This window comes from Mauremys reevesii, linkage group 6 (genome assembly GCF_016161935.1).
Source record: "Mauremys reevesii isolate NIE-2019 linkage group 6, ASM1616193v1, whole genome shotgun sequence".
NCBI lineage: Eukaryota > Metazoa > Chordata > Testudines > Geoemydidae > Mauremys > Mauremys reevesii.
The window spans coordinates 14,233,586-14,257,984 of NC_052628.1; the positions used below are offsets into that span (position 1 = coordinate 14,233,586).

General features: G+C 47.0%; 1 protein-coding gene across 14 annotated transcripts in view; it reads left to right on the top strand.

Annotated features, from left to right (window-relative positions):
- CTIF (cap binding complex dependent translation initiation factor) overlaps positions 1-24,399 on the top strand; it is a 316,149-nt gene that overhangs the window by 209,553 nt on the left and 82,197 nt on the right. For 11 of the 14 annotated variants that reach the window (XM_039544403.1, XM_039544404.1, XM_039544408.1 and 8 more), the window contains 2 exons: positions 15,177-15,621; positions 18,518-18,847. In XM_039544403.1, coding sequence (XP_039400337.1) covers positions 15,177-15,621; positions 18,518-18,847 — 775 coding nt within the window. The remainder of the gene's footprint in view (positions 1-15,176; positions 15,622-18,517; positions 18,848-24,399) is intronic. The other 3 variants (XM_039544401.1, XM_039544405.1, XM_039544411.1) reach the window with 1 other exon arrangement.

Sequence of the window (24,399 nt, forward strand, 5' to 3'; positions counted from 1 at the left end):
CTCTGCCCAAAATATTAATATTAAAAGTATGACATCTATTCTGGAGCTGATATCACATAAACCACTTGGGGTTGTTTTTTTCCCTCCAGCGTGGGTCCCTCTATAAGCAAATGAGGAGTTAACCAAACACTGTTAGTGAATATTTTTAATTGTTTTTATTGCATTTGTTCCTGCAAATGCTAGAGCCGGATTTGTCTGCAAAGAGACCATCTGTAGCAAAGATGTTCCCAAGATTGAGTGGGAAGGAGTAGAGGTCATTAACAGGCATGAAGTTGTTGAATATCTGCTCTATGTCCGGTAATGTCTTGTTTTAGGCTCGTCATTCATTCAAGGCATGAATGAAAAATTTACTTTTTTGCATTAAACCAACAGAACTGAAATCACTTTGGCTTCATTTTTCACCCCAAGGATGAGAAAAATAAACAACCCCTATGAATAGGTCTTAGAACCCAGGAATCCTGGCTCCCAGTCCTATAACCCTTAAATACTATATTATGTTCCATCATTATGAGTTTATTTAATGTGCTTACAATGGGTCACCATCATACATGGGCAGGTGTAGCTCAAAAGCATCTTCGCTATTCGGACTGATATTTTACAAACAAGTTGAGTCGGAAATAATCATTGGTCGTGGGATCAGAATTAATTCACGTGTCTGGACAGCCAGTAGGAGGTCCTGCCGAAGCTTGCTCTGACTTCTGCAGAAAAGACAATGTTTGTTGACTAAAAAGTACTGGTATAAATAGGTTATGGAAAAAACACAGTCGGATGTCTCTTGCCCGCGGGTCAAAGAGTCATGGAGATCTAAATAAAAACAGCTGTAACAAAAGGGCAGTGGGTGGGATTTTTATATGTTCTATTTAGGACATAAGGTGATGGGTAGGGCTGGGGTGATGATGTGGAGTCTGGTTGGGATTCTGTGTTGGTGGGAATTTAAACTACATTTTATTCTCTCTCTCTTACAGGATTATTTGAACTTTGGGTAACTAGGTGTTGGTATATTTTTAAAAGCTTTTAAAGGGCTCTTAGAGCTTGAGATGAGAGCTCTTTTATTGTAGAATAGTAAAATAATATAAATATTAATTAAATTCACTTTCTCGGCAATAGTCCAAGACCCTCGTCGTATTTCCACTCAGCGAATCTTCACAATACTGATTGCATGCTGTGGTTCACTGTGGTTAAACAAGTTAGAATGAAATGGTTTTCACTCGCGGGCTCTTTTTAAGGATTTCTTGAAGTATTTGCCATTACATTTCCAAAGGCCAAATGATCAAAAACATAACTCTGCATAATAGCGCTTGCAGTTCACTAATGCAGCCATTGCTAAGCATGTTCTAAATTAGATTTCTCAGTACTTCTGCATATTTATTAAAAAGAGAGAGAGGCCAAAAACTACATGCAACAATCCAAGCAACAGCTTGAGAATCATGGGGATGGCTTTCTAGTTGGCAGTAGGCTTTGTGTGTAGGAAGGGGTCATACCTGGGCATCCAGAACAATTTGTGAAAAACCAAACAGAGCATTTAAAAATGCCATCTCTGTGCCATCTTTCATGCCATCTGTACTTGGGACCCTTCCCTGAGCTGGTCTGCAAAGCAGCTGCACCCACTTTGTTTTAATCCCACCTGAGGATTCACTTCCATGAGGCTTACAAGAGACTAGCTGACTAAGGCCCCAATTCAGTCACTCATTTTAGCACGTGCTTAACATTAAGCACATGAGTAGGCCCATTTGACTTCAGTGACCATAATTATGTGCTGAAGTGCTTTGCCAAATCAGGTCTGATGGGCCTAATCCACTGCCCCTTTAAATCAATGGTGGTATTTCTGTTAACTTCAGTGGATGCTGGATGTGGCCCATAGCCTATCTGATTGTCTATTTCACTGATTTCTCTGGTTGAGTCAACTGCTGATCAATGTGGAGGAAGGGGCAGAAGGGGTTGGAATTGAAGCTGGGAAGCAATGGGAGAGAAGGAGACATTCCCTGCCTCTGTGCTTTCCTCTGTGTTTAGAAAGCACCTAGCTCAGTTGGGTTCTGCCGAAACCTAAGTAAAACAGAATCGGCACCTTTTGCAACATATTAAATTATCAGCCATACAGACTCTTCAGGTGTCAGCCTTAAACGGCGTATTACATTTTGAAATATTTGCTATTACATTTCCAGTGGCAGATGTTGTATTAAAAGCTTCTTGTAGTACTCAGTTTGTTTTGGTGTTTTTATAATATCTAAATGAAGTGACTTTTGTAGTAAGGGAAAAGGACTTGATAGCAAGACCATAGTCCTGTCTGCTATGGGCAAACGCTCAGAGACCCTGGTAACGAGCATGGTAAATAAGTACATTTAAAGATCTCACAGAACTTTTCCGAAGAGCAGGGTGGTTGTGTCAAAAAATCTCTTCGCCCTGCATTCTTGTGCAGCAGATGCCTGAATGTTTGGGTGCTCATCTTGAGACCGGATTTTCAAAGGGTGGGTTTCCCAGCACTTTATGAGAATCCAGCCTTTTTATGGTGACTCAGGTTAGCCACCCAAAATGATAAAACATTTTGGAAGATTCAGGCCATGTCTATTTTCTGTATGTAACAGAGTCCATGAAGCAATTTGGGGTGAAAGGTGCTTTGTGTGTGGAAATCAATGAATGAAGATGTATAAATAACAAATGTGTGAAAGTTTTCATTCTTGTTTTCAAAAGCTAACATGTTTCTTTGCTTCTTTCTCATATGAGAAGAATGCAAACAAAAATGAAACCCGAGCCAACCAAACCCATTTGTGGGGAGGAAGCCAAAGGAAAGAACTAACAGAAGTTCCGTTCGTTTCCCCATACTTGGTGTCCGTCGTCGTTCTTTTTTGATGGGTATTGAGGTTTTTTGATTAAAAGGTGTGGAACTGTCAAGCTCATGTGAATGTTTCCACCTCCAAGCCGTAGCAAAGATACCAAACAGCCATAACTGGGCTGTAATAAACTGCATCCTGGAAACAGCATTTAGCTTCCATGATAACATTACTTAGAACAAGGATGGAACTAGAAAGGAAGATGACCCATGGGACACTAGGACTTGGCACATTCAGAGTTAGTCCCTGCTCTACCACAGACCTCCTTGGGCCACTTAGCCTCTCTATATCTCAGTTTTCCATCTGTATAATGGGGTACTAGTGCAGCTGTGAGTATTCTGAGAATCAGTACATTAAAACCTGCCAGGTGCTCAGACACTGTGGCAATATATAAGTACTTTAGATGGAACTCGCTTGGGTATAAACAACTATCTTTGGTGAAATGTCAGAACCTCTAGAATGGAAATCAAGGCCCTGCTCCTACTGGAATCTATAGCAAACCTGCAAGTGACTCCAGTGAAGCAGGATTAAACCCTAAAGTTCCAATCCCACAAATGCTTGTGCACATGCTTAAAGTTACTCGGGACTGGGGCCTAAGCAAGTAATGCAGCATCACAGAGAACAATATTATCTTGAGGCAAGATCTTGCCAATTAATCACCACTGCTGCAGGGAGAAGGGGGTGTTTCGGTATCCCGTGCTGTTCTGCATGAACAAAAGGATGTTATGCCAAGCAGTGCCAGAGTTAAGCGAAGTGATGAATCAGAATTTGGAGGAGATTGGCAAGCCTAGGTGTTTTCCCCTTCAAAAGTACTATGTTCATCATACATCTCAGGGAAGTTGTATTATTTCTGGTGTCAAGAGGTCACCTCCTTGGCTGAGGATGGGTTCCCTTCAGATTTCATGCTGAGTGAAACACTTAATTCACAAAGGCTGGGCCAAGAGAAATCGGTTTGTTCAGGGGGGATATTTAAGAAGTCTGTGCTTCTTTCTGGCTCTTTCTTTTCTAGCAAACTTAATCCAGTCAGCTAAGCAGAATAGTAATGAAGAAAGCAGTCAGCTCATTGGTATCCTAGATCCCATAACATTTAACACTTTTATTGCTGACTCTTGATGTAAAAAAAATAAAAATCTTCCCTTTCACCTTCTTTCCCTCCCCCCGCAAATGCAAAATTATACTAGTAAGATTTTCAGGAAAGCCCTACAGGTCAGGCGGGAAGTGGGAGAGGAGACACTTCTTCATCAGATGGGTTTAAGCATACTGAATATTCATAATAAAAATGGCTACATGCACCTGCAGTGCTCTGTTCTTCCAGCCTTCTTGGGGTCCACTCATTCCTCACAGCCGCAGGATATTCAAAGGGACGGTGGCAATAGGAGACCCTGACCAAGAGCAGAGTAGAATCCTCTCCATTGAGATGTCCCCATGGCTGGCTTTTCATCCCCACTAATAGGAGTTCCTGTTCAGCAGGAGACACATTGTTAATAGTAAAGCTGGCCTCCAAGAAGAAGGCCTATGGAGTTGGAAGAAGGCACTGTCTGCCCCGAGAAAAGGATTAGTATAAGTTAGCTCTCCGCTCTCGACCTATGTAATGTATTATCTAGTGTATAGATATCTATACCTGTATCTCTCTATAGACAAACTGTGTTTTGTATAACTGACCACAGCAACGCTATGGTAGTGTGTGGAAGGAAGGGGGAGTTGCTTTACTCAAACAAAACCACAGAACAGGTGTAAAAAAAAAAAAGTTGGAATTTGGGCAGGACGCTAGCGTTAAGGCTCCAATTCTTGCAAAGAATTTCCTGGGCTCTCCAGTGACTGCGAGTATTATTAATTGTTTTGGGGTCGTGCCCGGGAGCCCCCCAGTCATGTTCAAAGACCCCCATCGTGCTAGGCGCTGTACAAACACAGAACAAAAGAGAGTCCCTGCTCCAGAGAGTTCACAGGGTGGGTAGGTAAGTAGTCAGGATTTTGGTGTTCTCAGCCAAAACGTGCCGGTGTACATTGTGGGTTACATTTCCAAAATGCTTTTTTAGGGATGTAGCTGCTTAACTCTCACTGGAATTAATGGGAATTGCCTGACCAAATCGCCGTGCAATCACTATGAAAATGCACCCATGTATTGTTGTCCTTGGGCTTTCTACGTGCCAGATAAATGGGGTGAGCCTTCAGAGTACCCGTGTAGCTAAAGAGATGTGAGGCAAGGCTGATGGGGCAGAGCAGCTGTGTTTTAGATCACAGCTACTGTATGCATGTGTCTGCAGTTATTTTCCCCACCACCATGTCTTCCAGCCCCCCATTTCTTGGGAGCAAACATCATATTGAAACTTACAAGAATCCTGTACATTTTGGAGTGACATTCTGGTAATCGCTGAGACAGCTGGAGTCTTAGATTTGTGGTGTATAGGCTCCCCCAGCAGAACAGGCAGTTTTCCTGATTTATGAAAGGTACCTCATTTCATTAATTTAAAAATCAGTGTAGAGGGATGGTGCAAATGAAAATACGCCCTCTTAAAGGGCCATCACATTTTAAGCTTAGTAACCTTGACCAGAGCCTGTTAGTTTTAATACTTATTCAATTAATCTGTAACTCTTGAGTGTCTCTTTAGTTTACATATTGACTGATGTCCCAAACCCTGTGAATGGGTGCTTTGTTGGGGACTTGAGCTGGAGCGGGATTTGACTCTTAATATTTGACATAAAAGTCAAAGGACAGGGGAAACAGACTGTCACATTGTCCTGATTATTTTTCCTTTTTCAACCAGAGAGGACCAATTGTACACAGCTATTCCGTTTCCAGGGAGTCATAAAATCTCTCTGTACAGAATGACTTTACCAGTCTGTTGTATATGTGGCCACATTAACAGCAGCATTTTCTTAAGCAGAGGTGATGGGGGCAATTGTATCTGTGGTCAGTGTTAATTCTGAGCTGGATTTCCTCGAAAGGAAATGCATTAGGGCTTCCACAAGCTCCAGGCACCCTCTCAAGGCACAGTGCAGTGATTAGTGCTCACGCCTTAGGTAGCAAAATAAGTATTGTATGGATAAGAACACGTTACAGGTGTTTTCCAAATAGCATTTAGCAGTTCCTGCGTCTACATTCACTGAATGGCTCTGGTGTGTCTCTCCATGGGAACTGATATTTCATTGATTCACTCTCAACTGCACCTCCTGCTAGGGAACAGATTGAGTCTTGGGGAAATACACTACGCTGTTGCAAAGAATATGAATTTGGGTTTTCCCAGAACAATGGTCCGTGATCAACACATGGAGCAGCATGCCCTAGTGACGATTTCTCTCCAGCCAGAGAGGAAGTCGCTGCAATGCAGCACCTTAAGTGACATGGAGGTGGGACAGGAAGAGGCAAAACTAACCTCTGCTTTAAAAAAAAAAAAGCTAGAATTTACAGAGGCTCTGACCGTCTCTGATTTCCAGTGGCATAGAGTCATAGAATATAAGGGTTGGAAGAAACCTCAGGAGGTCATCTAGTCAAACACCCTGCTTAAAGCAGAACCAACACCAACTAAATCATCCCAGCCAGGGCTTTGTCAAGCCTGACCTTAAAAACCTCTAAGGATGGAGATTCCACCACTTCCCTAGGTAACCCATTCCAGTGCTTCACCACCCTCCTAGTGAAACAATGTTTCCTAATATCCAGCCTAGATCTCCCCCACTGCAACTTGAGACCATTGCTCCTTGTTCTGTCATCTGACACCACGGAGAACAGCCGAGCTCCAGATCGAGGCATGGTGCGTTTCCTGGGCTCTGATCAGTGTTGTCAGAATGCAACTGACATTGTCTTCAGATTGTTCTTCTAAAACTGTGAGTCAGACCCTCTGCTGGTGTGGACTGGCATTAGTCCACTGGAGTCTGCTGAGAAGCTGCACCCAGGTTTCAGACAAATCTTTAGCGGCTGTTATTTTTTTAACACTCACTTCCTTCTGAGTGCTTGATCCTGTGCTGTGCAGGTGCACAGTGCGGTGCTTGTAAGAGCAAGGTGAAAAGAGATGAGCGAGGAAGGGACTGCAGGGGAAAACCATCCTGCCCTAGTATCAGAAATAAGGTGTGGAAGCATGTGCTAAAGTGCATCCCTATTCAGCACAGCACACATGTGTAGACCAGGCTGCAGTCTGTGCTGTGCTGAATAAGGATGGCTTGTTGAATCAGGCCCTAAGTGAGGACCATGAAGCTCAACACGTCATTAGAAGGATGGCCTTGTCTCCTCAGAGGCACCTGTTCTATCCCATTGCAATAGCCTTACACTAGGCTTCAGGCGTGAAGCCTAAAACTCTGACATTGCACCCGACGAAAACCTCAGGCTAAGAAAAATGTTTCCTCTACATGGCTAGCCTATCTGAGAAAAAGAGAACAGCAAATCCCCATTTCCATTGGAAGGGGGAGGGGATGTTTTTAATTCAAGAAATCATGCACAGAAATCCATAGAGTCCCATACTGGATATTTTACATGAGTAGCAGTGCCAGATCTGGATCTTTCTGGTCACCTCTTTTGGTCCCCATTGCTCTCCAGCCAGACTGGAGGTCTCTGCAGTGCAGCACCTTAGTGGACACTGAGTGGGACAGAGATGACACCTTATCACTGTCTCAAATGAAAGGCCTGATCCATGAGTAGTGCTACAGAAGAGCTAATTGACCTTAATGCCCAGTTGGAGCCAGTGCTCCCTCAAGTCAATGAGTGTTGGGCAATTGATTTCAGTGGGTGCAAGACTGGACCGACCTGTTGTGCGTAAGGGGGGTGCTCATAATCTATTTTACATAGTTTGCAACCGACCAGAACCGGCGCTGTCTCCAGTTCTGCTCCAGGGGAGGAGTGGGGAAGGGGGTGATCTTGGACACCTTCCTCCTGCAGTGGTCAGGCCAGCTTTTCTATGCCTTCCCACCCTTTCTCCTGATTGGCAAGGTCCTGCAAAAAGTAAAAACAGACAGGACGTGGGTTATCCTCATAGCACCTCTTAGCGCCGCCGCACCCCCCCCCCCCGCTCGCAGAGGCTACCGCTTTGCCTGGACCACCTCTCCCAGGAAGGAGGCCACCGCCTCCATCCCAACCTAGCCGCGCTCCACCTGACAGCGTGGTTGCTCAGTGGTTAAATGAGGAGGAGGAAAGGTGCTCAGAGGACGTCAAACGAGTCCTGCTGGAAAGTAGAAAGCTGTCCACATGGCGGACGTACCTGGCAAAGTGGACCAGATTCTCTAGGCAGGAGGTGGAGCGGGGAACCTCCCCATCGTCCGCACTGCTCCAGATTATCCTTGATTACCTCCTATCCCTTAGGACCCAAGGACTAGCTCCCACATCTGTCAGGGTACATTTGGTGGCCATGTCGGCCTTCCACCAATCGGTCTTTTCTCACACTATGACTTCCCGCTTCCTAAGAGGCCTGGACCATTCATTCCCGTATGCTAGGTCTCCCGATCCGCAATGGGATCTAAACCTAGTGTTATCCCGTTTCACGGGACCTCCCTTTGAACCCTTGGCCACGTGTTCCTGGTCTCACCTGTCATGGAAGGTAGCATTCCTTGTAGCTATCACATCAGCCTGATGTGTCTCGGACCATAGGGCCTTGTCCTTGGAACCCCCACATACAGTCTTCCACAAGAATAAGTTCCAGCTTCGCCCACACTCCTCATTCCTCCCGAAGGTGGTCTCCGCCTTCCATATGGAACAGGACATTTTCCTCCCGGTGCTCTGTTCAAAGCCCCATTCCTCCAACCAGTAATGTTGCCTTCACACGCTCGATGTGTGTAGGGCACTGGCCTTCTACCTGGACCAGACTAAGCTGTTCCGAAAATCCTCGCAGATGTTCGTTGCTTCAGCCGAGTGTATGAGGGAGCAACCAACTTCCACCCAGCGCCTTTCCCGCTGGATCACCTCGTGCATACGCATGTGCTATGACCTGGTGATGGCTCCCCCACCACCGATCGTCAGGGCGCACTCAAAGAGAGCTCAGGCCTCATTGGCTGCCTATGTAGCCCACGTCCTGATCCAGGATCTGTAAGGCTGCCACGTGGTCCTCTGTCCACACATTTTCTTCGCATTATGCGATCGTCTCCCAGGCAGGGGATGACGCTGGGTTTGGTAGGGCAGTACTGCGTCCCGGAAACCCTTAAATTCCTACCTACCTCCATCAGATACAGCTTGGAGTCACCTACTGTGGAATACACAGGAGCAATCACTCGAAGAAAGGACAGTTACCTGTTCCCTCACTGGTGTTCTTTGAGATGTGTTGCTCAGGTGTATTCCACATCCCGCCCTCCTTCCCCTCTGTTGGAGTTGTCTGGCAAGAAGGAACCAAGGGTGGGGGGAGCACGCGGCTCCCCTTATAGCGTGATATAGAGGTGCCACTTCAGGGGTCACAGCAGTGCTCCCCTGGTACGGTTACTGCTAAGGGAAAAACTTCCAACACCGGTGCACGTGGCGAGCACGCGCACCTACTGTGGAATACACCTGAGCAACACATCTCGAAGAACGCGTTAGGGAACAGATAACTGTCCTTTTCCTTCACTTCCTGTTCACTTCGCTTCTCGGCTCTATGAGCTGAGGGGTGAAAACAGTATCTAAAGTTGTGTATTTCTGTGAGCTGTTAAATGGCTGCTGTGTTCCATCCCAGAAGTCACTGCTTTTAGTGATGGATGAAGTGATCCCTGTATGTCATCCATATTTCAGTTTGAATCTGCAGCTTCTTCATTAAGTTTTGCGAACAGTTCTCCATCACTTGAAGAATCCTCACATTCTCCCCAGGCATCCTTCTGCTTTGTCTGGGCTGTTTTGCAAGAGATTGGACTCGTCACACTCTCTCCACGTTTGCTTGAATGCTGGACAGTTTCTCTGCTTCTGCCGGCTGCCAAGTCAATGACATCACTATGTGTCTGACATTTTCTTTCCTTTGCCTCGTTATTTTCTGTAAACTTTTTTCCTTACTTGTTTAACTGCCGTGTGTTCAGTCATAATTGGTGACTCTATTTGCAAATTTGCATTTGTGTGTGTTCAGCTGCTTGCCATCTGAATACTGTCTTTGCGACTGTCAGAACGCTGATCCTGAGTGTGTCTTTCACGTTCCTGTGTTACTGTTGCAGCCCAAAATTGGATCTTTAATGAGAGACAGTCTTTTAATATTCTAAATTTCCAGATCTGTGCCAAGCAAATGTGCATATACATAAGAGGGACAGACACAAATTTGTTGCAGTAAACCAATAAGATTGCATTTCACTATTGGTTTTGTACTGGTAATGCGAATAATCCCCACTCTGTGGTTCATCTGTGGGTCATCCTCATCCTCCAATTCCCCTCCAGATAAATTTAAAACATTTCACATAGCAATTTATTATACTTTTCCTAGAACAAATTTGCACTGAACTGCTAAATGTGCTCTGACAAAGGAAGTGGCCATTCATAAATATATTACAGTGGTCAGTGGCTAAACAGTCTCCAGATCTGTCTGCCAAACCAGTCTGCCCATCAGAACTGTATTCCTTGGTACCCGCATTAGTTCAGCCCATTTTCTGAGGCCAACTGGCTCTTAACCATAAAGACTGAGGGCTTATATTTGGCTAAATGTGGGAAGAACAGACTCGTGCTCAGTGGCAATGGAAGGAATTCGTGTTTAGTCTCATACCACTGAATTTAGGTTTGAGACATTCAAAAAAAAATTTGCAAACTGAATGGGAGAAGAAATAAAAAGGAGATGAGGAAGACGGGAAACTTTCCTGTTTGCTGGAAGTTACAGTCATGTTACAAATATAGATTCTCCACACAAGGTTTAACAATATATATTTGTTTCCATTAATACAGTTGAACGTTGTTTTGTAAGTGTGTAAAGAGGTATTTGAGAGCTAAGCTTTATCCTTAATAGGGCAATGTCAGTATAAAGGTGAGTTAAAAAAATCTTTACCTAGGTTACTAGTAACTCCTTACATTGTTACTTTTCATTCTCTATTGCTTTGCACTTCCCTCCACTTGAACACCAGAGTTTAACTGGTCAGATTTGCTTTCTGTTTATATTCAGTCTCAGTTTCTGGTTCTTATGCAGCAGTATGATGTTATTGTGTTTGGGTTGCAAATATTGCAGGGGAATGATACAGGTCACAACACATTTAATTACATGTAAAACATCTGTTTGCAAACAAAAATCTTTACTAAAAAAATTAAAAAGTTAAGGCGAAACTTTTCATTGGAGTCCAGCTGACACCTAAACTCAAAATTGCACATTCTTTATAAAAATTCTTCCCCTTGAAAAACTCAAATGTTAGAATGTCTGAAAATGAACAGTGAAAAAGATCCAGCCTTCTGAGGGTTGAGGTTTAAGGGCCTAGAAAGAAGGGGAAAGCCAGTTTCATGAATGTTTTGGTTGCCTCACTCCCTACAGCCTCTCTCCTTCTGTCAGTGCAAATTGTGAAGCTGCGTCATTGCAACCCCAAGGGCCTGAAAAGTGGTGAATTTTACAGTGCCGATCCAGCATGCTTTTTAAACAACGTAGCACGTGTTAAAAGGACAGTGGGCATGCTGGGAACGGCTACTGGTTTTACTGCTAGCCCTAATGCAGTCATTGAGATGCCAACGCAATCCAGGGCTCTGGGGTGTCTCCTTTGAAAGGGACAGCACTGTAAATAGAGGCTCTCCTCCTTTTTAGAACTGTCTGCTCCCCCATCTTGATGCATTCACAGTCCAGAACTGGTGACCTCACATGTCACTGCCATGGGGAAGCGGTTGTCATGTTACAGTCACCAGACTGAATGAGCTGGAGGAGAGACTTGATTAGATAAGAGCAAGAGCTTCTATTTCAATGTACAGCTATCTGGATAATCAACAGCGGGAGTAAAGGAAATAACCCTGGTAAAAGGCACACAACCGCTAAATGGGATTTGGATGCAGGGTGGTATACTTTAAAAAATTCCTGCGCATCTTTTTAAACTCTATTTTGGTGTTGCCTTGAAGATAACCTGGTTTAAAGCAATGGAAAACCACATAGGTCATAGGATGCCCTAAATCCTGTCCTTTTTTTATGAAAACAGGCCTTTAAACTTCCTCCCCTTTTTTCATGTTTTGCAAATCCTGATAATCTTGTCTTGACAGCCTGTTTGGAAATCTGAAATATCCAAGTTCAGATGGAGAATGCAAGACATCCTTTGGCCACATCTACTGGCAGGAATTTCCTTCAGCTTCCTGTAGAAAGGAGGAAGGGGAAATGTCCTCACTTTTCAGTGTTACAGGCACACCCTTGTTTGTTTGTTTGTTTGTTTGTTTAGGATGACAGTGTCTGCTTTGGGGAAACATCCCACACCAGATACATTTGCTCCTGTAGAGAAAATACAGAGTGTGGACACAAGTGAACGTGCAGCCAGGTTACTTCATTCGTTTCACTGTTGCTTTTCAGGGCGACACACACTGTAATCTAGTAGTTGGAGCAAGGGGCTAAGAGCCAGGACTCGTGGGTTGAGTAGATGACTTCCCCATTGACTAGCTGTGCTATCTTGGGCAAATCATTTGCGGACTTTTATTCCCATCTGTGCCTGGGTAACTCTCCACCATAGCTCTCAGTGACTCAGTGGATAAAGGTTCTCCTCTACCTCACAAGGGTGTTGCGAGACATAATAATTGTGTTTAGAGTGCCTTTAGAGCTTTGGATGACATGTGCTATAGAGGGACAAAGCGTGTCTCTTCGGACAGAGCGGATAATGACTCCCTCTTTTTTCGCTAGAAAGTAAACAGCTGAGCAGTAACTGGGGTCCTGTCAGGAAGGAGCAGAAGCCCACACGCCACATTCTTATATAACTTGACACTCTTCTGTTCCTCCTCTGGCCCTCACAGGAACCTGCTAATGTTCAGCGAGTGTTACTGTGCAGGCACGCCTGCATATGAATGCCATAAATAGGAGCATTTGGGGAGAAAATGCTATTTAAATCCATAGAAGTGGGAGGGCATTTTGTAGGGCACAGGGTGAAAACAGTCGGGGCTTTGCTGAAAAGTAAGGCCTGAATAGGGAGAGTTGGCAGTCGAGTGTTGGATTTTATATTTGTTCATTTTCTTTTCTAATTTTGTCCCTTGATGCTCAATTTTAGCAACTCCTCTTACATTTCAAATAACTTTCTACTTGAATGAGAACAGTTTAAAGAACTCAGAAGCAGGCCCCTTTGAAACCAAGGGCTCCACGTTGGTGGAACAGTGTGGGGGTACAACCAACATTTATTTTGCCATAAACTTATGGGGAAAAGTTTTCCTGAGATCTCTTCCTTGCCTGGCTTCTGTCCAAAGAGACGTTTTTACTGCTGGGTTGGGAGAAGCCAACCCTTCAGATCTTTGGTCTAGAAGGGACTGCTAAACTAACATAGCAACAAGCTGGAATCCTTCAAAGGGGACCAAAGCAATTAGACATTCAATGGGACTTGACTACCTAACTCTCTTGAAAATCCAACCCAGCTTCTTGGGGGAAGTTCAGAGACATGTGTCAGGTTTTGTACCATCTTGGATGGCGATATAACATCTCTCCTGTTTTGTTGGGAAGGCGCACAGAGCTCTTCCCTACAAGAGGGGAAGTCTTTCTAGTGAGACGTGAAACACAAAGACTATCTGAGACTAGGTGGCTTAGTCTGCCAGGTCAATGGTGAAATACAGACCCAGTTGGCCGAGATCAGATACATTGGGCGCAACGATATGTAAGGTTTCTCGGGTGTCGTGAAGCCACCTTTGTTACTGAAGCCTAGGGTTAGCTATCTGTCTCCACTACTGTAGTATCTAAATGCCTCAATCTTTAAAGTATTTATCCTCCCAACACCTCCGTGATGTAGGGAATGCCCATTTTACAGATGTAGGGGCTGGAGCACAGAGAGGGTAAGTGACTTGCCACGGTTGCATGGGAAGTCTGTGACAAAGCAGGAATTTGAACCCAGCCTCCCAAGGCCAAGGCTAGGACTCTAACCACTGGACCATTCTTCCTCCTGTAACAACACATTCTGCAGCATTTGTCTAGTTGGTTTTTCTTTTACATTCCTTTAGATGTCATATTTTTCTCTCTATTTCTGTACTCTACCAATAAAACCTATTTGTATTTAAGACCAATAGAATTATTAGGCTTGTTTGGGACAGTCACAGGCCGGTGGCAGAGAGCAAGTGAGAGCAGCTGACTCTAACCGGGAAGGAAAGAAAAATGGGAGAGGAGGGGGAATAGTGGTGTGAGAACTGGGTCAAGGGTGCACAAGAGATTGCTCACGCTGTCTAGCTCTGTAACGGGGTGGGACTCACCCCTGTGGCGCCTCCTGCTGGTCGTCCAGGGAATTAGCATTCCCAGCCTCCGGAGCGCCCTCTGCAGGCCGGTGTTCCTCCTGGACCCCGGTGGCCTATTCAGGCCTTGGTGCTTCCCCCTGGCAGTACCCCCACAGATCTGAGTCTCCCCTCACCGGGGAACCCCCACCCTCTATCCCCACCTCGTCTCAGACTATGGCTACTACCAGTCATCAACTAGCCCCCGTTCCCTGGGGCAGACTGCAGTGTAAGTGCCACTCATCACTGGCGATGGGGGTTTGGACCTGCTGCCTCTGCCTACCCTAGGCTACCCCTCTGTAGCCCCAGTACCTGTTCTTGGCCTTTAAGAAGGCCAGCAGCCTGGGGGGTTTCCAGGCCAGAGCTCCCCAGCTCCTTTGGCCTTCCCCCAGCCCTGCTCCAGTCTAGGTGCCCTCTCAGCTTCCAGGCAGCGAGGTCCTTCTCCCTCAAGAGCGAGAGGGAGAGTGCTCCTCTGGCTTCTGGCCTCAGCCCTCTTATAAGGACCACCTGGGCCCTCATTAAGCCAGCCATGGCCTGATTGGGGCTTGGCCCCCAGCTGAGGCTGCTTCCCCCAATCAGCCCCCGCTTTTCCTTCCCTGCCGCAGCCCTCTCCCCAGGCTGTTTTAAGCCTTTTAAGTCAGGAGCGGGTGACCACCCTACTAGATACTCCCTGCAGCATAGCCCCAGGGAAAGAAACAGCATGGAAACGGGAATTATGTGAAAGACACTTGGTGGTGATCATCCAGGAGTCTATGGAAGTTGTGTTGGGTCCCAGCAGGGCTTGGAGATGTATTGATCATCATGAGAGTGCGCTGTGGGCTTGGGTAATGCAAACGTGGTTGGACTGTTATTATTTGGGATCATTTTTTAAGATGTTCCAATTGCATGGCTGCTGTGTTACTCTGTACGGCTGAGCAACTCCCCAGGAAATCGCTCTCTTCGTCAGTGCCTCAAATTACACCACTGGAAAGCCCTTGTTCAGGAAGCTGTTGTGGCAAGTTTGTTGCTCTCCTGGTGCAGATGAATGTAGGAGAAGGTGAGCAGCTTGAGCATGCTGACTTGTCCGTTTGTGTTTGCAGGAGACAACAGAGGCCTCCTGGAGGAAACAAATCACAGCAGCAGCACACGGATCATCAGCAAGGTACTGCCAAACACAACAGGGAACACCAGAAACTCTACCAGGGAGGCCAACCCCCTCACTCCTCAGGGAGGCCAGGCCACCATGGCTACAGCCAAAACCGGCGATGGCACCACAACCAGAAGCACTCGCCCAACGACAAAGAAACGCACAGAAATGCCAAAGAGACTGAGAATTTGAAAATCGAGGACGCCGCCGTCTGCACAGTGCACATCCCCCTGGAGATGCACCGGAGCACGGAGGTTGTGGAGAGACAGTCTCAGCAGTACATTCAGGAACCAGAAACCAAGCGGAGAGACAGCGTTCATGAGCGCATCGGGGAAAGGCCAAAGGTCAATTTGCTCCAGTCTTCCAAAGACAGACTGCGAAGGAGACTAAAAGAAAAGGTACTATTCCTGTGGGGAGCTGAATTTCCCTTTATTAAAAGCTCAGCTGTTGATCATTTCACACTTGTACATGGGGCTTTGTTCCTGAGCAAAGCCAAACTTATCGTCTCCTCTCCTAAAGTCAACCTTTCTTCTGGTGGGTGGCTGGGTTTTTGTGGTTCTTCGTCGGGCCTTTTACTGACACACTGCAGAGTCTCTATCTAACTGCACCTGACCTGTTGTTTGGTGTTCATGTTAAGACCGAGTTTTCAAAGGAGGAATTGTGAACTCCCCCATGCAGAAAACACTGCATGAAGATGAGGGTTTATGAGCCCAAATCAGGAGCATGTGCATTTCCCAGCCTCTTTGCAAATGTCAGCTGAGTCTCTGGAGAGTTCTAAAATGTGGCTTTGTGTCTCTTCAAGAATCTAGATCAGAGGTGGGCAAACTACGGCCCGTGGGCCACATCCAGCCCGCGGGACCGTCCTGCCCAGCCCCCGAGCTCCTGGCCCGGGAGGCTAGCCCCTGGCCCCGCCCCTGCTGTTCCCCATTCCCCGCAGCATCAGCTCGCTTGCTCTGACGCTGGCGCAGTGCTCTGGGTGGCGGGGCTGTGAGCTCCTGGGGCAGTGCAGCTGCAGAGCCCGGCCTGACCCGGAGCTCTGTGCTGCACAGTGGCGGCGGCAGCGGCGTGGCCCGGCTCCAGCGCCACCAGCCACCGGTGCTCCAGGCAGCGCGGTAAGGGGGCAGAGAGCAGGGGGGTTGGATAGAGCGCAGAGGAGTTTGGGGTGGTGGTCATGGGGTGGGAATGTGGATAGGGCTCGGAGCGGTTGGGTGGGGGAAACAAGGGGTTGAATGGGGGCAGGGGTCCCGGGGCGGCAGTCAGGAAGGAAAGGAGGCGTTGGACGGGGCGGCGGGGGTCCGTGGACAGTCAGGGGACAGGGAGCAGGGTTGTGTCAATAGGGGGGGTCCCGGGGGGGCATCAGGGAATGGGGGGGTTGGGTGGGGCAGGAGTCCGGGGGTGGGGGGGCACCATACAATTTATGAAAACCAATGGGGCCCTCAGGCCAAAAAGTTTGCCCACCCCTGATCTAGATACTGAGTGCAGAATTCAGACTTTGAACACTGGATACGTAGATTTAGCCACTTAAACCTGATATCTATTTATCTAGATAGATGGATAAATATATCAAAAGCACCCTTATCCTTCCCCCTTCTCTTGACCAACTCAACAATAACAAAACTTTTGTGTGTGCAAGTGATGGACGAGAAATCCTTTCTGGAGACAAAGTTTCAAATTTCTGAGGGTTTAATAGATAATCCGTCCACGTGCACCCTAGAGAATGCAGGATTTTTGTTGTAAGTGTATTTGTGCTTATTGAAAAAATCCACACAAACGAATTTTCAGCAAAAATATCCAAATGTGTAGTAAAAAATAAACACAAATATGCAGAGCATAACTAGTATATGAAATGAAGCAAACATGAACATAAACAGCTCTGTTGTGTGTTTGTGTGCATACCCATTTGAATGTCTGTGTAGCTGTATGTATGCAGTGCGATGTAGACTATTTTAATTCTTAATATTCTCCTGTAAAACATAGATGATATGCAAACTGTTTTAAAATACTCACTTGCAAGTTTCTTTCCTGAGACCTAATGTAGGGTCTGAGCTTGCAAATTCTCACTCACCTAAACAGTCCTTACTGTGAGCAATTTCACTGGCTTCTGTGGGACTATTTACATGAGAAGAGATGGTTTGAAGGATCAAACCCATAATGATAGCTTCTAGGAGCCTGGTGTCATGTGAGAGCAATACTCCAGGTAAACACCAAGTTATGTTTATGCCCCATGTCCAGCATTGAGTTTACACAGCTGGCCTTCTGACAGCTCCACCCATCAGGTTTCAAGGCCATGCCTGGAATTTGCTAAAGGTTTCAGGGGACTTTCATAGAGTGTGGCACAATGTTTTGTTAATGGAAAAAAAGAAAGAGAGGAGATCAGCTCGTAGCAAATGTGAGCTGTCCACTGCATGTCTGTCCCTAGCAAAAAGTTTCACAGCATAATTAAATGTTAAAAAGCTGCAATACTATGAGTGGCACCTCTTCCCACCCCTGCTTTGCCCATCCCCATTCCACCCCTTCCCCCAAATCCGCACTTCTTCCACCCCTTCCTACCCCCTTCACCCAAGCCCCCGCTCCACCTCTTCCTGCCCCCTCCCCGCCCCCATTCCACCCCTTCCCCCAGCACCCGCCCTGCCGCTTTCCAGCTTCCGCCCCCTCCCCTGAGCGATGCTGGGAGCTCGCAGAGTGGGGGATAGGGGGGCTGAGGACGGGTCTCTCGCTGCTGCCAGCGCCAGGCCCCCCGCTAACTCCCTAGGCCACCCTGGACTCCGCAGCCCCTTGTAGCGTGGGACCCCACAAAGTGCGGGTCCCAGGGCGGTTGCCCCAGTCCATCATATGGATGGAACGACTCTGCTTGGACCCATTCTGGGCACCACCAAAAATTATATAAAGCCTGACACCCATGTCACCTTGGTATTTCCAGGTGCCTGAGCAGAGTCGTGCTGAGTCAGTGTGTTCACAGTATCAGTAGCTACGGCTTTTCTCTGCAGGCAAACCTGGCTCATGGGCGCTTAGTAAATGTCACACCTCTGAGGTGCACAGGTATATCTATCACATGGGGACACTGAGGCACAGAGATGTGATATGACTTGCACAGGAGTCGTAGGTGGAGTCCCCATCAGAGCAGGGATTAGCGCTCCCAAGTTCTTGGCACCCACTCTGGACCTCAGACCACTAGAGTGTGCCACTAGAACATGCCTAGATTTAGATCTGATTGTATGACTCCCATCATCCCCTACCCCCTGTTTTCTGTGAAAGAACAAGGGCTGATATGTCTGTTTTTTCCTTGTGTAACAGATGCCTTGTCTTTCCCTTTTCACGGACCAGGACGAAGTGCCGGTGGAGGCAACCAACCCCCAAAAGAACAAAATGGACAAATTAATTGAAATCCTCAACAGCATGAGGAACAACAGCAGTGATGTGGACTCCAAGCTCACCACCTTCATGGAGGAGGCCCAGAACTCCACCAACTCCGAGGAGATGCTGGGCGAGATTGTCAAGACCATTTACCAGAAAGCGGTGACGGACCGCAGCTTCGCCTCCACAGCCGCCAAGCTCTGTGACAAAATGGCGCTCTTCATGGTGGAGGGGACCAAGTTCCGAAGCCTGCTTCTCAACATGCTGCAGGTAATTAGATATTTGCAGCTGTTCCCAGTGTGTTATTACTAGAAAGAAGTCCAGGAATTCTGACCATAGTTGAGCTTTTCCCAAGTTCCATTCTTGCCCAATTAATTATAGAAAAGAAAAGTGTAAGTGAAGAGAGGGCAGTGGTTTTTGTGTTTGTTTATGCAAGTGTTTCATGGTTACGACAGACCGATATAATTTTGTAGGCACCATCCAGTTAATATCCATCTCTATCTCTCCTTCTATTTTAAAAGCTCAGTTTAACAAATGCTCATTCCCCAGGCACTGTCCCCACCTAGTTTTAACCCATAAAGCTCTAAAAGGTTTGGATTCTCAGTACCTCGGAGACTACCTCTCTCCTTTTGTGATTCCCCAACGATTGAGATTATTATTGTTTGTTGTTCTTATTACCTACAATCTTGGACCAACATCAGAGCCCATATGCTGGGAGTGTACATAGATAGCCCCTGGCCTGAAGAGCTTGCAGTCTAAATAGACAAGACAGGCCAAAGAGGAGAAAGATAGGATCTTTATCCCCATTTACAGACAGGAGATGAGGCTCAGGGAGATGAAGGCCAGGATCCCCAAAGGGATTTAGGTACCTGAAGACCAGAATGTGTTGCTGCAGTCTACAAAATCCCCCACTCGGCTGCTGCCTCGCCCTGTAGGTTCCTAAACTCTCTCGGCACCAATGTTTTCACTGTAAAAGTTCCCAAGGCATCTATGTTTCTACCTGGGGGCAAGTGCATCTAGGCAGCCTGTTTCACGCCTAAGCCCAGCATGATCCTAAAGGCAGGTGCAGATAGCCATTCCCCAACCTATCTCACCTGTGGGGCCTGAATCCGATAGGTGTGCTCAGAGGCCTCCTCCGAAGTCCCTTTGTGGATCTTGGCTGAAGCGACTTGCCCAGGGTCACACATGAAAGTCTATGGCACAGTCTTGAATTGAATCCAGATCTCTGTGCCCTAATTACAAGATCTCCCTTCCTACAAGATCCGGTGAGGCACTTGAGGAGGTGATGGGCATTGACAAGACAGCTCTCTGGCTTAAATGGAAGAAAGCTGGGCATTATCCGCGGAGGGTCCTCACCGCTTGTATTTGTGTCCCCCATTGGTCTGCCAGAGCCCAAGCTTGTTGCCACATATCTCACAGCTGTTGATGCCAAACACATGGAAATAAATAGCTGAAAGTTGCTTTAATCCAATATGAGCCCTGACTCAGCTACACCGTCTAGGAAGCGGCTCGCTGCTGGAGGAAAATTGCTGGCATCGACCTGCATGGCTTGTAGCTGTAACAGCTGCACTTACAACCTGGACAGTAATGATTTGTGTGTGTGCAGATCATTGATTATCATGGGTGACTTTTTTATCAGTACACCCGGCACTGGGTTTACTGTACCATGTCCAAGAACTCTATAGAAAAGCAAAGTCAATTAAAAAATAAACTGACAGCCATGGCATTTAGACCATAATAATGATATATAACCAGGGAAATTGGGATTGTCCCCTAGGCACGGGCTGCACGCTGATGGAGAGCATAGGCTTGAATGTCTGTGTTGATTTATTATGCTGTTTTGCGGCTCATCACATGCTTAATATGTGATTATTTGCTTTCTGGGAGAGGGTATCTTAGAGTCTGTAGGCCTGCCTGCACCCGTCAACATACCCTCTTCGTTCTCTGCCTGCACAGGGCACGTGCCGTGCCTGATTTGTTTGGCCAAGGAGGGTTATAGCAGGCTCTCTCCAAAGCCCATCAGGACCCAGGGCCGGCTCCAGCTTTTTTGCCGCCCCAAGCAGCGAAGCGAAGGGGAAAAAAAAAAAAAGAAAAAGAAAAAAAAGATAAAGCCACAATTGGCGGCGCTTTGACGGCAGCTCTACCGCACCGCTTCACTCTTCGGCAGCAATTCAGCGGCCGGTCCTTCCCTCCGAGAGGGACTGAGGGACCCGCTGCCGAATTGCTGCCGAATACCTGGACGTGCCGCCCGTTTCCATTGGCCGCCCCAAGCACCTGCTTCCTTCGCTAGTGCCTGGAGCTGGCCCTGTCAGGACCTACCTCTGCCCACATCTCTGATGGGTTGGATCTGTGAGATGTGGCCCTACAGTCTTGAATGTTTGGGCTCAGTTTAGCTCACTGTTTTGCAGGGAGGCTGGCTGGCTTGCTTATGGGATTGATAGGCTGTGGGACCTTTTAACCTGTTAGTTATCTGCTGAAAACAGCTCAGTTCAGCGGTGCACATGTGGTGCCAGCTCCCAAAGTCCCATGGGCATTTTTCTTAATGCCCTGGCAACTAAAATACCAGCACTTGGCTGACGTGTTAGGGACCAGGACCCTAGGCCGTCTGAGTGGTCAGAGTAGGTGTAGTGGGTGGAGCAGGCATTCAGCTTGGGGAACGAAGTTGAGGCTCAGCACCAGAGTCAACTGCCAATTACCAGAGCCAGGGGTCGAGGCAGAATCAGGGACAGGAATCAAAGCTGAGGGGTGGGACCAGGGTTAGATACCAAATGCCAGAGCCAAGGGTCAAACCAGAGTCAGAAGTCTGAGCCAGGGGTCCGAACCAGAACTGGTAACTAATGGTTGGAAGCAAGCTGTAGGGGTAGGAACCAGAGAGGCCAGGAGCACTGTGGGAGCCAGGAGCAAAGGCAGGAGCCAGCAGCGGAGCAGGAATCAGGAACAGGGTTGGGTATAGAGTGCCAAATGCAGGAAGTGGGCACAAGCACAGGCTCCAATGCAGCAGCAACAGGGAATCACCTGGTTGCTCAGACAACTGCCTGTGCCTTTGTCTGGCTTAAATAGCATGGTTGGGCCAATCGGTGGAGCCAGGCGATCTTCCAATCAGGGCTTCTGTGGGTGGTGCCTTGGCTGAGGCTGTAGTTCTACTAGCTCCTTGACCCACCAGATTTCAGAAGACATTGGCTGAAGGCCAGGATGTCTGGGAACTCACAGGCCTGGGTTCGAGCCCCAGACATCACGTGGAGGAAGGGAGCTTCTGGGAAATGATAACAGGGTCTCTCTCACTTCTCAGCTAAGGCTGACCCAGGCTGATGGGAGGTCCATGTATCTCACCTAAACTGTCTGTCCTCTGTCTACTCCAAGCAAGTGTTCAGCCCCACAGGTGTGGTCATGACTTCCCAGGGAAAGTGGAAAAGGTCACCTTGATAGAAACAAACAGGCATTGACAGCCATAGCATCACTCCGTGAGCTGAGAGGGTGGTGGAGGCAAGGATGCCCTTAATGAAAAGGACCAGGTCGATAAGGATTATATGGAAAGCCTCTTGCCACATTAAGGCATTGTCCATAGCATGTAACAACGTTGTACCCCAGTTGGTGATGTTATTTTGTATGGGCACAGGCTCCCTTTTTGTGCTCTGCAGAGAGGAGAATTTGGCGCTTCATTTATGTGCAGAAATGCTTTGTGGTGGTGACGTGGGAGCGGCCCTCATTTTCATTTTGTTGCTGATGGTGTATGTTACGCACACGTCCTGTCATTGAAATCACATCATTCTTTGCAATGTGCTTTCCTTTTCTGCTGTGGCTGGAATTCATCGCTTTATTATACTTTGCATTGCTTGTTTCCAATCCTGTGGCTGGCTGTGTGCAGTGCCCGGGGCTGAGTCAGGCTTTTGGGCAAACAGCACATGGCAGTTGTCTGACATTCCTTCTTGCCATATATCTACCCTTAATCCAGCTGGCAAAAATGCTGGCACTCTGATTTACATAGACTCATAGACTTTAAGGTCAGAAGGGACCATCATGATCATCTAGTCTGACCTCCTGCCACAGAATCTCACCCATCCACTTCAATAACAAACCCCTAACCTATGTCTGAGTTATTGAAATCCTCAAATTGTGGTTTGAAGACCTCTCACGAAAATGGGGTTCTACTCTGAAAAACATACACACATATCATGGGATTCCATCTTCATCCCTCAGACCACAACATAATAATTGTTCAAGAAGAACCAGGATATTTTCCAGACTGCCAGCACCACAAGACCTGGATTGTGAAAGTCACCATTGTTCTTGTCTCTTTTCATTCTGCTATGCAACCCCATTACAACTTAAAATTGCACAGATGGAAATGAGAGCAGAATCTGGCCCTGCAAATGTAACTTTGTTAACAATGCTATTCACTATACACAGTAAAATAGACTCCAGCTCAGTATCAGTATGTGACAGCTGTTATCCTGTGGAGAAACAGCACCGATTCCTAGCCTTACATTTCACTTTGAGATGGGTTGAAGTGATGCCCAGAATATAAGAATATTCTGCCATCAATTCTCACTGTATTCTTCAATCCTTCAAACATATAGTGAGCCCCTGATTCCCTCTGCTTTGATTTGATGCAGCCACAAACCAAGGAGGGAGAAGATCTTGCTAAAGTGCTACTGTGCCATCCTGCGGTGGCTGCTGCCATTACTGTGACGTTGTCAGCTAGAACGACTCCATCCCCCCAAAAAAGAAGATGAAATAGCAGCTGTGGTGAACATGCAGGCGTGAGCCAATCTCCAGGAACCTGAGGCTATGTCTGCACAGCAAAGAAAATCCCTTGGCTGCCCCGTGTCAGCTGACTTGGGCTCAGGCTGTGGGGCTGTTTCATTGCTGCGTAGACTGCCGGGTTTGGAGCCCAAACTCTGGGATCCTCCAATCGCACAGGGTCCTAGAGCTCAGACTTCAGTCCAAGCCCAGATGTCTACGCAGCAGTGAAACAGCCACAGACCCTGAGCCCCGTGAACCTGAGTCTGCTGGCACAGGCCAGCCACAGGTGTCTAATTGCTGTGTAGACAGACCCTGAGAGCATTCCTTGCTCAGAAGGCTTTGCAAGTTAGCCTCACATTGGTGAGATTTGTGTCACTAGCTGATCATTCACTGAAAAGGTTCATGCTTCTGTTTCAAGAAACAAACCCCAGCGAACACTGTCTTATCAACTGCTCCGGTGACCCACAAAAGTCAGTCGATTCCTCTTGGTGACTTTCTCATGAAGAAGGAGGCAAAAGTGCATTCATTATTCACTACATCGGGGATACTTCAGGCCAGTTTCTTAAGAAAGGAGATTGTCCAATAAGGGTGACCTCTTTCTATGGGTTTTTATTGTGTTAATATCGAGTAGGTACAGTTCTTATGAACATAACAGTAATCAGGCATCGCCTTCAAACTCCAGACCTTCAGCTACTTGGGGAACGCTAATTAAACCCTGCAGTAAGTATCATCCCCGGTTTTCAGATAGGGCACAGAGAAGTTAAGTGACCTGCCCAAGGTTACTCTGACCAACTGGCAGAGCCAGGAATAAAACTGAGGAGTCCAACTCCCACTCTTGCTCTTTAACGATTAGAGGATTCTTCCTCTCAAGGAAAGTGACCATCTTCTCTTGATTGTCTGCTGTTAACTCTTCCTTCAGTGCTGTAGCCAGATGCTCACCCGGTGTAAATGGGTGTAGATCATTGGCTTCAGTGGAACTTCACTGACTGTCTGCTCCAGTATTTTGAGTGGGGAAGTGTCCTGGAAGATTCCTCCCATTTTTTCCATTTACTCCTTGCCCCTTTTTATGGAAAATAATG